The sequence below is a fragment of the Populus euphratica genome, unplaced genomic scaffold, assembly GCF_000495115.2.
Source record: "Populus euphratica unplaced genomic scaffold, PopEup_1.0 scaffold660.1, whole genome shotgun sequence".
NCBI lineage: Eukaryota > Viridiplantae > Streptophyta > Magnoliopsida > Malpighiales > Salicaceae > Populus > Populus euphratica.
This window is the reverse complement of record NW_011500547.1, coordinates 83,381-98,620: the sequence shown is the minus strand read 5'-3', so window position 1 is coordinate 98,620 and position 15,240 is coordinate 83,381. Positions and strand designations below refer to the sequence as shown.

At 30.8% G+C, this 15,240-nt stretch overlaps 1 protein-coding gene across 1 annotated transcript; it reads left to right on the top strand.

Annotated features, from left to right (window-relative positions):
- The first annotated feature begins 14,030 nt into the window (after positions 1–14,030).
- On the top strand, positions 14,031–14,944 carry LOC105115324 (glycine-rich cell wall structural protein 2-like). The gene has a single exon (XM_011012173.1). It carries the CDS (start codon positions 14,127–14,129, stop codon positions 14,715–14,717), a length of 591 nt encoding a protein of 196 aa, XP_011010475.1. The 5' UTR covers positions 14,031–14,126; the 3' UTR covers positions 14,718–14,944.
- Positions 14,945–15,240: the final 296 nt, after the last annotated feature.

Below are 15,240 nucleotides of genomic sequence, written 5' to 3'. Positions count from 1 at the left end.
TCCTTCCTTTCATTTCTACGCAACCCATACATTCAACAAATACAGAAGTGTGTAGAAATGGCAAGTTCCTCAAGTCATCAAATAAGAAATATTTGTGTTTTCGGTGGATCTAGTCCTGGGAAAGAAAAGGAGTTTTTAGAATCAGCAAATCATCTTGGTCAGGTGCTAGCTGAGAGAAAGATTCATTTAGTGTATGGGGGAGGCAGTCTTGGGTTAATGGGAGGTGTGTCAATAGCTGCATTTTTAGGAGGTAGTCAAGTTTTAGGAATCGTCCCTGAAGCTTTGGCACAAGGGGACATCATTGGAAAAACAATTGGAGAGGAACTTCAGGTCTCCACAATGTCGGCTCGTGATGCCTTCATTGCTTTACCAGGTGGTCTCGGCACATTGGAAGAGATCTTTCATTTTTCCTATTGGGCCCAATTGCACATTCACCATAAACTCATAGGTTTGTTAAATGTTAATGGTTATTATGATAAGTTGTTGTCTTTTCTTGATCATGTTGTGGAACAGAAATTTCTAACATCTTCTACACGACAAATCATAATCGGTGCTGCTACTGCTGACCAATTGATTAACCAACTACAATATTTCATTCCTGTGATTGATCCCTCCATAAGTCGCATAAATTGGTCATGTAAGGAAAGCCGTAAAAATTTTAAATTAGATTTGAGCCTTCATTTGTGAATATTAGTATCTTTTGGTTTTTTTATCTAGAGTTCTAGAAGTACAAATGAGCTGAATTTTTTACACAAGAAAGCTGAGACAATTTCCTACAACTTTCATGTTTTCAAGTGGCTCTAATTTTGACGTTATCAATGACATTTTGGGCACACAAGAGAAGATAAGGATTGTCACCAAGTCAAGAGTTGGTCACCCACTCATAAATTAGTCATCAAATCAATAGTTCCTAATTTTGGCCTATAAAAGGAGGCATTTGCCATGCATTTAGGCATCTTGACTTTCTAGATCAAGATCATGCTCTTGCTTTCTCTCTTTGTATTTTTTGTAATGTTTATGTTTGCTTTCATTAATATCAAGTTTATGCCTTTCATTTCCTTTCATTTACTTAATATGGACTTAATGTTTGATACTAACATGGACTTTAATGTTTGATACTAACATATTTTGTATTTGTTATCTTGTTCACTCTTTAATACTTTGCTTGTTAAATGACTAATCTTGATTTATGTTGTATAACACTTGGTACAACAAATGCTTGGCACTTTCATAGCCCATACTTTATAGTATAACCGACACCTGAGATATGAAAGGAACTTGATTTGTTGTTAACATAAGTTATAATCATGAATGTTTGACGAGATTTACAAGTATTAGCATTAATCAAATAAGATGACTAAAGTAATCATGTTAAGAATCTATAATCTGATTGGAACCTCCTTTGTGTGTCGTTTCCAATTGAATGATAAGAGTTTATACTATACTTGTTTGACATACCATTAGTGGAACCTCTAACCTTGACATTTGTTATTATTATTATTTAATCCTTACATTAATATTCCATCTTAAAGTTCTCATCTTTTTTTTCTTCTTCTTCTTCTTTTTCTTTATTATTATTATTATTATTATTATTATTATTATTATTATTATTGCTAGTATTACTATTAATATTGTTGTTGTTGTTATTGTTATTGTTATTGTATTATTATTTATAATTTATACAATTAACCTCCCTGTGGTTCGACCCCGGTCTTGCCTGGTTATTTATTACTTCGACACTCCTGCACTTGGGAGAAGACATCAATCTTTTTGTCATGTCAGTTATCAATGACGTTTTGGGCAAACAAGAGAAGATAAGGATTGTCACCAAGTCAAGAGTTGGTCACTCACTCATCAATTAGTCATCAAATCAATAGTTTCTAATTTTGGCCTATAAAAGGAGGCATTTGCCATGCATTTAGGTATCTTGGTTTCCAGATCAAGATCATGCTCTTGCTTTCTTTCTTTATACTTTTTGTAATGTTTATGCTTTGCTTTCATTAATATCAAGTTTATACCTTTCATTTCCTTTCCTTTACTTAATTAACTCTTATCTTATTTATGTTCTTATTTTGTTTATTTATTTTTCTTTCTTTCATTATGTTTAGCTAAGTTTATTATGTCAAGGTGAAAAGGTTACACTAATGGTGTAAGAATAAGTATAGTGTAAACTTAATATGGACTTTAATGTTTGATACTAACATGTTTTGTATTTGTTATCTTGTTCACTCTTTAATACTTTGCTTGTTAAATGACTAATCTTGATTTATGTTATATAACACTTGATACAACAAATGCTTGACACTTTCATAGCACATACTGTATGGTATAACCGACACCTGAGCTATGAAAAGAACTTGATTTGTTGTTAACATAAGTTATAATCATGAATGCTTGATGAGATTTACAAGTATTAGCATTAATCGAATAAGATAACTAATGTGATCATGTTAACAATTTATAATCTAATTGGAACTTTTTTTGTGTGGTTTCTAATTGAATAATGAGAGTTTATACTATACTTGTTTGACATATCATTAGTGGATCCTCTAACCTTGACATTTGTTATTATCATTGTTTAATCCTTACATTAATATTTCATCTCAAAGTTTTCATCATTTTCTTCTTCTTCTTTTTCTTTATTATTATTATTATTCTTGTTGTTGTTGTTGTTGGTTGTTCTTGTTCTTGTTATTGTTGATATATATGATCATACTCTCATGCACATGTAGGAATAAAATAAAATAAAAGAAAAAAGAAAACAAAAGAAGAAGAAACAAAGAGAAAAGAAACAAAGTTATATACAAGAAAAGTGAAAATAAAATAAATACTATAATTTGTATAAGAACTTACCCCCCCGGCAACAACACCAAAAACTTAACATAACTAAAAGATTGATGTCTTCTCCTAAGTGCAAGAGTGTTGAAGTAATAAATAACCCGACAAGACTGGAGTCTAATCATAGGGAGGTTAATTGTATAAATTATAAATGACAATAATACAACAGCAACAACAACAATAATAACAATAATAATAGTAGTAGTAGTACTATTAGTACTAATACCAAAAATAATAATAATAATAATAATAAAAGAAGGAGAAGAAGAAGATGATGATGAGAACTTTGAGATGAAATATTAATATAAGGATTAAACAATGATAATAACAAATGTTAAGCTTAGAGATTCCACTAATGGTACGTTAAACAAGTATAATATAAACTCTCATTATTCAATTGGAAACCACACAAAAAAAGTTCCAATTAGATTATAAATTGTTAACATGATCATATTAGTTATCTTATTCGATTAATGCTAATACTTGTAAATCTTGTCAGGCATTCATGATTATAACTTATGTTAACAATAAATCAAGTTCTTTTCATAGCTCAAGTGTCGGTTATACCATACAGTATGAGCTATGAGAGTGCCAAGTATTTGTTGTACCAAGTGTTATACAACATAAATCTAGATTAGTCATTTAACAAGCAAAGTATTAAAGAGTGAATAAAATAACAAATACAAAACATGTTAGTATCAAATATTAAAGTCTATATTAAGTTTACTCTTACACCATTAGTGTAACTTTTCACCTTGACATAATAAACTTAGTTAAACATAATGAAAGAAAGAAAAATAAATAAACAAAATAAGAACTTAAATAACATAAAAGTTAACTAAGTAAAGGAAAGGAATTGAAAGGCATGAACTTGATATTAATGAAAGCAAAGCTTAAGCATTACAAAAATACAAAGAGAGAAAGCAAGAGCATGATCTTGATCTGGAAACCAAGATGCCTAAATGCATGGCAAATGCCTCCTTTTATATGCCAAAATTAGAAACTATTGATTTGATGACTAATTGATGAGTGGGTGGCCAACTTTTGACTTGACGACAATCCTTATCTTCTCTTGTCTACCCAAAATGTCATTGATAACATCAAAATGAGAACCACTTAAACATGAAAGTTGTATTAAATTGTCTCAGCTTTCTAGAAAAAAAATAGAGGTCATTTGGACTTCTAGAACTCCAAATATGGGCTAAACACCGAATAGTGCGTGGGCTGGAGGATAGAATCAGACTTCTTTGTTGTTGCTACAATTTGAACTTCAAAATGGCTTTTTTTAAATCTTGGGCTCCATATAAAAGTTGTAGGCCTATGTCTTACCTTTCTTTCCATATAAAGTAGACCTAAATCCAAGATTTACAGCTCTAGATATGACCCAATTACCAAACAGTGTTCTAGTTTGGACTGCACCGACGTATCTTTTCTAAGTTTGGCCATCTCTTTGTCCTTTCAATATCAGTTCTTAAATTCATCAATCAATCCTTTCATTTATGTGATAGGTCTACATTTAAAAGAAACATTTATCACAAATTAAAGATATCTTATATTATTAGATATGTTATTATAAAACATGCTTTAGTTAAGGAGTTATTGATACTTCATGTGCAAAATGATGATATAAAACCTTGATAAAAAATGTACTTTTAAGTACTAATCATGTAATAAAAATAGTTTATACTATACTTATTTGAAATACCATTAGTGGATCCTCTAACCTTGACAATTGTTTTTATCATTGTTTAATCCTTACATCAATATCACATCTCAAAGCTCTATTTATCTCATTTTTTTGTTATTATCGATTTCTTTATTTGTAGTTTAAACAATTAACCTTCCTATAATTCGACCTCAGTCTTGTTGGGTTATTTATTACTTCAACACTCCTACACTTGAAAGAAGACATCAATCTTTTGGTCGTGTCAGTCAACTTCAAACTCACTACAAGTTGATCCCTTGACACAAACACTATTATTGTATGTATTTGTTCCATGCTTGTATTCTTCAGTATGAAATACCTATCCATTAACAAAATACTTGTTATAGCACTTAACTTTTTTTTCAGGGCTCAGGTTTAGTGAAGACAATGAAATAACAACACTCTTTATTTGATAAACCTTGTACATATACAACAATGAACAATAAATGAGAATTCTATAAAGACAAAAGTAACTTTGGAAGAGATAATGAGTTTGTGATAGTACATACATGTGTTTTGAACCACTTCGCAAATTATTCATCTTGTAATTGAAAGATTTAGGATTCGATTAGTTGTGAGTTATTGGATAGTAAATATCGTCGATGTTACCTACAAGGTTTTTAAAATTATATGAGTTTATAATATTACAATATATAAATTATATATTTTTAACAAAGTTTAAGTAGTATATATACTTACTGAATAAAAGGTCTTAGCTCATCATAATTAAATAGAACATAATTATGTGCTTGTTCCACCATTATCATGTCGTGGAACGTGATTGATTCTCGTTATTAAATGAGGTTCAAAATAGTATGAGATAAATGTTAATTTTTGAATCATAACTCTAAATTTTTGTTCATCTTTCGCTGTAATAATATCTCGGGGCAAACACCTGTTTGACTTGGGAGTCGATGACTTAGTGGTAGTGAGGGACAAGGTTTCTTTGTTGCTTATTCCATTAAGAACCATAGATTTTATAGTCTATCACATTCATACATTTATGATTCATATGACGATATTGAACATTTTGAAATTATGTAAGGAGTTAAGCAAACTTTATCAATAGTACTTAAAAGTGCATTTTTATCAAGGTTTTAAATCATCATTTTGCACTTGAAATATCAATAACTCCTAAAATAAAACATGTTTTATAATAACAAGTCTGATACCATAAGATACTTTTAATTTATGATAAATATTCATCCTAAATGCAAGCCTATCATATAAATAAAAGGATTGATTGATGAGTTGAAGTATTGAAATTGAAAGAATATAGAGATGGTGAAGCTTAGAAAAGAGATACTGCTGCAATCCAAACTAGAACATTGTTCAGTAATTGGGTTTATATCTCGAGCTATAGATATAAAATTTAGGTCTGCTTTATATGGATGGAAAGCTATGGCATGAGCCTAAAACTCTCAATATTTTTTTCCTGGAAAGCTGAGACAATTTCCTAGAACTTTCATGTGAAAGGTTGGTTCAAATTCCAACATTTTGTTCAAATTCCAATTTCCTATATCTCAATGACGTTTTGTTCAGATAAGAAGATAAGGATTGTCACCAAGTCAAAAGTTGGCTACTTATATAACAATTAGTCATCAAATCAATAATTTCCAATTTTGGCATATAAAAGAAGGCATTTGCCATGTATTTAGGCATCTTGGTTTCCAGATCAAGATCATGCTCTTTCTTTCTCTCTTTATATTTTTGTAATGCTTAAGTTTTGCTTTCATTAATATCTTGTTTATGTCTTTCATTACCTTTCCTTTACTTAGCTCACTTTTATCTTATTTATGTTCTTATCTTGTTTAGTTATGTTTCTCTCTTTCATTATGTTTAGGTAAGTCTATTATATCAAAGTGAAAAGTTTACACTAATGGTGTAAGAATAAGTATAGTATAAACTCAACATGGATTTTAATGTTTTGTTTTGTATTTGTTACCTTGTTCACTCTTAATACTTTACTTGTTAAATGGTTAATCTAGATTTATATTGTATAACCCTTGGTACAACAAATACTTGGCACTTTCATAGCCTAACGGTATAGTATAACCTACACCTGTGCTATAAAAGGAACTTAATTTATTGTTATCATAAGTTATAATCATGAATACCTGACAACATTTATAAGTATTAATATTATTCAAATAAGATAACTAATGTAATCATGTTAACAATTTATAATCTAATTGAAACTTCTTTTATGTGTGGTTTCCAATTGAATAATAAAAAGAGTTTATACTATACTTATTTGAAATACCATTAGCGGATCCTCTAACCTTGATATTTTTTTTTATCATTGTTTATTATTCAATTGATCAATTCTCACATTGATCTTTCATCTCAACGTTCTCATCAACTTCTTCTTCTTCTTCTTCTTCTTTTTCTTCTTTATTATTATTATTATTACTACTACTATTACTACTACTACTACTATTATTGTTGTTGTTGTTGTATTATTGTCCCCTATAATTTATACAATTAACCTTCTTGTGGTTTGACCCCAGTCTTGTCGAGTTATAAATTATAATATTTATTTTATTTTCTCTTTTCACATTCCTTGTATCTAACTTTATTTCTTTTATTTTGTTTTCTTCTTCCTTCTATTCTCTTCCTACACGAGCATGAGAGTGTGTTCATGTACATTAAGTGGTAGACTTTGTAGGGTATCCTCATTATTTTTAGAAAATATGGCCGAAGAAGATAACTAGTTGCTTCATAATGAGAATAACCATGTTAAAACACTTAAAGACCACATGAATCCCACAAGAACAAGTGCACCATCATGTATAGTTCCCCCCCCGGTGCATCTCATTTTAATTTTAAGTCAGGCATTATTAAACTTTTACCTTCTTTTCATGGCTTAGATTTAGAAAATCCATACTTGCATTTAAGGGAATTTGGGGAGGTTTGTAACACCTATAATGACTCAAATTGTAGGATGAAAACCATCATATTAAAGCTTTTTCCTTTTTCATTAAAAGACAATGCTATTAAACAGGTTCCTTCTTATGCTAAATGTTTGAAAGATCTGTGCACTGTGAAGAGCAAACTAAATGTGAAAAAGAAAGCCTTTATAGCCAACAAGTAAGTATCATTCTTCAAAACAATAATGCTTTGAAATATAAAGACCGTAGTTATCCTATAATTTTTTGCTTTATTGGATAACATAAAATTGAAAGAGCGTTACTTGATCTTGGAACTAGTGTGAATTTACTTTCATATTTAGTTTTTTAGAGTCTCAATCTAAGTGAGTTAAAACCAACTTCTATAACTCTCTTACTTACCAATACTTCTATAAAAATGCCTAGAGGAATAGTTAAAGATATGTTAGTATAAGTAGATAAATTAATTTGTCATGTGGATTTGATTGTCCTGGACACACAACCTGCTAAAGCATATAATTTATTTCCTGTTATTTTAGGACGTTCGTTTCTTGCAACTTAAAATACATTGATGAATTATAGGAATGGACTACTGAAGCTATCATTTGAAAACATGAAATTGGAGATAAATATTTTCAACATTTGCAAGCAACTTGGAGATGATAATGATTTACAAGAAGTAGATTTTATTGAAGAATTAATTTATGATCAACTTGAATCTACTTTGAGTAAACTTAAGTTGGATGAATTTGAAGATTTGCAAATGATTTATTCTCAGAAAGAAATAACTAAAAATATTGATGCGGATCTTTTCTGAAGAGTAACAATAGATTCGACATCCAACATCATTTCAATCGCTGATTACTTTCCTGAAGAATCTTTACTTTCTTTTAGTTCAATGCCTTGGTTTGCTAAAAATATCAATTTCTTGCTTTAGGAGATTTGCCACCTTATTGGAGTACCCAAGATAGAGGAAAGTTTTTGAACGAAGTGATAACGATACTTCGTGACTTAAGTCGGTTCTTTCAATTTCTCATAATAACTGATATTTGTGTATATATATGTGCAATTCCTTATTCCTTCTCTTTTCTTTGCATCTCTTTTCCACTTCCCATTTTAAAAAATGGACACCACTATTGAAAAATTAAAAAAGTATTTTTCCACTTTGTCTTAGAATGCAATTCCAAAAATTTACCAAGCTAGGTGTGCAAGATTGAGGTTGTTAATAAACCATGGAATTCCTGAAGAGATTCGCTGGCTAATTAAAACAAATGTCCAATTATCATGTGAGTCTTTCAATTCTTTTATTTCATACATGCCTGGAATAGTAAAAAGCACTTTTGCAAAGAAACGTCGTGCAAAAAGACTAAAAGTATGTCACATATATGCTAGACAAACTTGTAATGCAAAATGTCATTCTTTAAGAATGATCTCTATAAACCGTGAAGATAAAATACAATTGATTAAGGATGAGATGAGTAAAGGGTCTTTAGATAATCTTCTATTGATTCTTGAGACGTATCATAGTGGAGATGTGCATCTTACAATTCATGATTTATGGCCCTATTTTCATAAAGAACATGCTCGACATAATATTGAAAATCTGACTAAAAAGACCTTGTTTACTAGTTTTAAAGAAAACTAGATAAGAAGCCTATCCCTACCCCATAAAGGACGTTTAAGATGTTCTTGGACGTAAAACCAAGGAAAGGTGTGAGCCATAATCATAATTACCTATACATACATATGTTTTTTTTTAAATAATATAAATAAATAAATAAAGAGAAAGAGAGAGAGACTCCAACTGGTGTACATATAGGTGCTATGATTACATTTTCAAGTTCTCATCTATAAAATCTTCTCTTCCTTCCCTTCATTTCTACTCAACCCATACATTCAACAGTTATAAAAGTGTATAGAAATGGTAAGTTCCTCAAGTCATCACATAAGAAACATTTGTGTTTTCGGTGAATCCAGTCTTGGGAAGGAAATAGAGTTTTTAGAATCAGCAAATCATCTTGGTCAGGTACTAGTTGAGAGAAAGATTCATTTAGTGTATGGAGAAGGCAGCCTTGGGTTAATGAGGGGAGTGTCAATAGCTGTATTTTTAGGAGGTAGTCAAGTTTTGGGGGTTTTCCCTAAAGCTTTAGCATAAGGAGAGATCATTGGAAAAGCAACTGGAGAGGAACTACAGGTCTCCATAATGTCTGATTGAATGAATATCATGTTTAAACACGTTAATGCCTTCATTGCCTTACTAAGTGGTATGGGCATAGTGGAAGAGATCTTTTATATTTCCTCTTGGGCCTCATAACACATTGACCATCATAGGTTTGTTAAATGTTAATGGTTTTTATGATAAATTGTTGTCTTTTCTTGATCATGCTGTGGAACAAAAATTTCTAACATTTTCAACATGACCAATCATAATCTCTACTACTGCTGCTAAACAATTGATTGACTAACTACAATCTTTCACTCTTGTAATTAATCCCTCTATGAGTCGCATAAATTGGTCAACTAATGAAATATTCTGGTTTATAACCTCTCACATTGTTATCACTTAATTATGTTCATATACTCATTTAACAAGTATTCTTAAACCATTATTTTCACACACACACTTTAACATATGATTGTTGGTTGCATATTGGATTATTACATTATTCATGTTCTATTGTTAAAGATAACAACTAAGAAAAAGAGATAGTATATAAATTGTAAAAAAAACAATAATTACTATCTATACAATATTTAATATGAGGGTGAAATTCATTTTTAAATAGTTCTAGGACCCTTGCTCTAATACCATGTACAAAAACAATGGTGTCTGCAAACTCAATTTTTTTTATGTTATTCTTCTCTTTCATAGAGGAAATATATAGGTAGAATTTAAATAGGCAACAATCTTATTCTAAGAAACAAAAATAATACTATACAAGATTTGATCTAATTCCTATAATTAATCATATTCATATAATTACTATCTATACAATATTTAATATGACTCTAATAATTGATTAGATTACATAATCAACTTCTATATTTATAATAGACAACTCATCATGCCAACAATGATGGTTGGCGGGTTTCTGAAAATTCTCAATTAAATTCAAAATTTCAATTAAACGTTACAAACAAAAACACCGACAAAAAAAATTAAAATATCAATTTTTAATTTTGTAATGGTAAAGACATCGTTAATGCTTGGCTTGTTGTGAAAATATTTAATAAAATTGAAAATTTTAATTAAACTTTACAAACGGATACACCAATAAAAAATTAAAAATAACAATATTTAATTTGTCATTATAAACACCATTGGTAAAAAAAATCAAAATTAAAAGCACATTTCTCTTCTTATGTCTTCCTCTATAACTTCTTCTCTCCTCCTCCCAAATCTTCATCTTTCGTTCTTTTCTCTCTCTCTCCTTCTCTCCCCCATCTATTGTATTCTCTTCTCTTCTCCTCTACTTTCAGGTATGTCTTCTCCTATCTTTTTCCTTTCTTCTTCTCTTGTTATTTAACATAATTTTCTTTCTTTTTTTCTCTCTTACCAAGCTAGGGATAACTCACAATGACATTAAGGTAATATTATTCTTTTTCCTTCACTTTTTTTTTTGTTTTTTTAATCTTTATATTTTCTGCTCTTAATAATTGTATGAATGTTATTGGAATTTTTAAAAATTTTCTTTATTGATTGTATGAATGTTGTAGGATTTTTTTATTTTATTTTTCTATTCTTTAATGATTGTATGAATGGAGACGAGATCACATATGAGTGATATATGTGCTCCATCTTATTCACCCTATAGTCGCAGCGGAGAACCGCCTCCTCCTCCTCCTCCAATGCCTCTATTATAGACTAATTTTATTTGAACTTATAAATGTTTAAATTTGTAACAAATATTTGATTTGTATATTACTTTAATTTATTTTCTTTTTTAAATATTTTTTTTTAAATATATTTTTAAATTATTACTAATAGAGTTACTGATGGTCTAAGTCTGGCAGTATATTCCAAATAATTGAAAAAGAATTATTCCAAATGTCACTACTATTATTTATTGATCGATATAATAATTTCATCAGTCAATCTAAAATTTTTGATAGTGAGACAGTGCTCTCATCAACAAGCGCACCAAAGTTGAAAACTATTGGCATTTCTTAGAACTTTCATTAAGACTATCTATTGAAATTCTAATGTTTGCAATAACGTTTTGTTCAAACAAGAAGATAAGGATTGTCACCAAGTCAAGATGTGGTCGCCCACTTAATAATTAGTCGTCAAATCAATAACTTTCAATTTTGATCTATAAAAGGAGGCATTTAATTTGTCATGCATTTAGATATCTTGCTTTTTAGATTAAGATCATGTTATTGCTCTCTTTCTTTATATTTTTGTAAAGCTTAAGTTTTGCTTTCAGTAATCTCTTGTTTATGTCTTTCATTTCCTTTACTATACCTATATAATCATGTTCTCCTCTTGTTTATTTATATTTCTCCTCTTCATTATATTTAGCTAAGTTTATTATATCAAGGTGAAAAGGTTACACTAATGGTGTAAAAATAAGTACAGTATGAATTCAACATAGACTTTTGATGTTGAATGCTAACATGTTTTGTATTTGTTATCTTGTTTATTTTTAATACTTTGCTTATTAAATGGTTAATTTAGATTTATATTGTATAATCCTTCGTACAACAAATACTTGACACTTTCATAGCTCAACCGTATGGTATAACCGACACCTATGCTATGAAAAGAACTTGATTTGCTGTTAACATAAGTTATAATCATGAATACCTAACAACATTTACAAGTATTAGTATTATTCGAATAAGATAACTAAAGTAATCATGTTAACAATTTACAATCCGATTAGAACCTCATTTGCATGTGGTTTCTAGTTGAGTAATAAAAAAAGTTTATATTATACTTATTTGAAATACCATTAGTAGATGATCTAACCTTGACAATTATTTTATACTCATTTAATCATTATATCAATATCACATCTCAAAGCTCTCTTCAACTCCTTTTTCTATTATTATCTATTTTTTTTATTTATATAGTTAACATCCATGTGGTTCAACTCCGATCTTACAGGGTTATTTATTACTTTGACATCCTGCATTTAGAAGAAGATATTAATCTTTTGATCATGTTATTGACAAATAGTAAATTTCTAATGAGAATTTTTTTAAAGGATGATTTTTGTTGTGAGCATGTTGGGAAAATTTGTGCTAAATTTTATAAAATCTAAAACAAACCATAACAAGTAAAATTTCTGGGAATAGATTTTCAAAATTAATAAAACCCTTAACCGCATTACAATAATTCATCCTCCGTAATTCTTGGAGTGAATCTCGAACCTCTATAAAATTAAATGAATAAACTTGCAAAAGTATTGGTTTACCTCAAGATTATCCAACAAACTAATTAAAACTTCTAATAAATATTTATTATCAATTATCAACGTCCATACAAATTCATACATATAAATTTACAGAAATTACAACTTCGCAATAGCATTGATAAAAATTAAAACAAACTCGTTAAATAAGCTATTAATTATTTCATCACAATACATCTAATTCGGTAATTCAATAAAGTTTCAATAATTTACAAACAAATAAAATTTTATAAAATCTGAAACAAACCATAACAAGTACAAAATTATACATTCATACAACAAGTTTGTTTGAGAAAAAACAATAAAACATGCACATACACTAACAAATTACATATACTGAAAAAAATAATAAAATTGATATTTAAATATTAAAATTTAAAAACATAGATTTACTTACAAAAAAAATAAAAACCCTAATAAATTATAATACGGATGTTATGACCATAAAAGTTATAATTATGAATACCTAACAACATTTACAAGTATTAACATTATTCGAATAATATAATTAAAGTAATCATGTTAACAATTTATAATTTAATTGGCAGAATGTCAGGAAAATTTGTGCTAATAAAATGTGAGTTAAAATATGAGTTTAAAAATAGAAAAAACATTTTGTCCATCAATCTAAAAATTTTGAAATTGAAATAGTGCTCTCATCAACAAACAGCGCCAAAGTTGAAAACTATTAGCATTTTCTATTAACATGTTTTGTTCAAGAAAAAATGTAGAAGAAGAAAAAGAGGATATGTTTCAAGTCACAACAGGACAGCTACCAGTACATGGAAAATTAATACGTGTGCTCAAAAATGGAGTTCAAATATGAACAGAATGATAAAGAGTGGGAAATGCATGCTATTAGTTCCATTGCCGAAGTCAAACATTATAAGATACTTCAAAGTCAAAAAAGAAAAGGTGGGGATAAAGCTTGTATTGTATTGCATATAGACAGAAACAGACAGCCTCCACAGTACCACCACCCCACCACCGACGCCCTCCACTAAAAGAGAAACCCAAAGCACACGTTCCTTTCTGTAATATTCAAGATCACCAAGTGAGAGGTACTGGGAATTTAACAAACATTTCAAAAACCGTGTCTCGTTACCTTTACAATGAGTGCCATACTTTTAAAAAACCTTGTCTTGTTACCTTTCAAATGCCTATATATAGGGCTACCCCTTCAAGCATTTCCAGTCAACAAAACTTACTGGCTTCTCATATAGCGAGTGACACGCATAAACATACAGATACATTGAGCCGCGAGAGTATAATCTGGAAATGGCAAGTCCAAGAGTGTTAGGGACTGCTTTCCTGGTCTTGCTTATTGTAGACCTCACCCTTGCTGCTAGGACACTGCAGGCAACCAGTGGAGGTGGAGGTGGGGGGCAGGGAGGAGGAGGTGGTGGTGGTGGTGGTTCAGGACTTGGGTCAGGTTACGGTTCTGGGTATGGATCCGGGAGCGGTGAAGGATATGGTGCTGGCGGTCGTGGAGGAGGAGGTGGTGGAGGCAGTGGCGGAGGTGGAGGTGGTGGCAGTGGTGGAGGCAATGGGTCAGGTTCTGGCTATGGGTCTGGTAGCGGCTCAGGCTATGGTTCTGGTAGTGGGATAGGTGGTGGTGAAGGTGGTGGTGGTGGCGGCGGCAGTGGAGGAGGTGGCGGTGGCGGTCAAGGCTCTGGATCTGGAAGTGGGTCGGGCTATGGAAGCGGAAGTGGAAGCGGTAGCGGAAGTGGTGGTGGAAAGGGTGGGAAAGGAAGTGGAGGAGGAGGAGGTGGTGGTGGTGGTGGGGGTGGAGGAGGAGGATCCAGCTCTGGCTCAGGTTATGGTAGCGGGTCCGGCTACGGGGAGGGATATGGAGGAGGGAAAAGCTAAGTCTCGTTTTCTTTTCTTCGACCAGCACTGACCCATTGGTCAAAATAAAGGATGCACACACAGTGGTTACCATTTCTTTTGTATTCTGAAATAAAATTATGGGAGCTCACACATGCATGCATGTAGCATGTTGCCATGACAACTATGCATGTATTTCTATATATAAATCTCTTAATAAAATCACTTTTTAGAGTACAATTTACTCTAAAAGTATATTTTTCAGATAATCTCTCCGCCAACCTTAGTAAAAAGTGAACATATCAGTTCCATGTAAATAGGATTTTATCACAAAAAAGAACTTCTGAAATTGAAAAATTCTCCCACAACCCAAGACTTGCGGTGTTGCCTTTGCATGCAGTAGAAGAACCATGTCACAGGTGAAAATAACTTACGGCTGCGAAAAATAATACGTCTGTAAAACCACTTAACCCTCTCTACCAAAATGTCACGCAGAGTTTTTGATCCCTCACCAATGGCGGCCAAAAGGCCTTTAGAAGCCGCAAAGTGAATTTTATATCCAAAG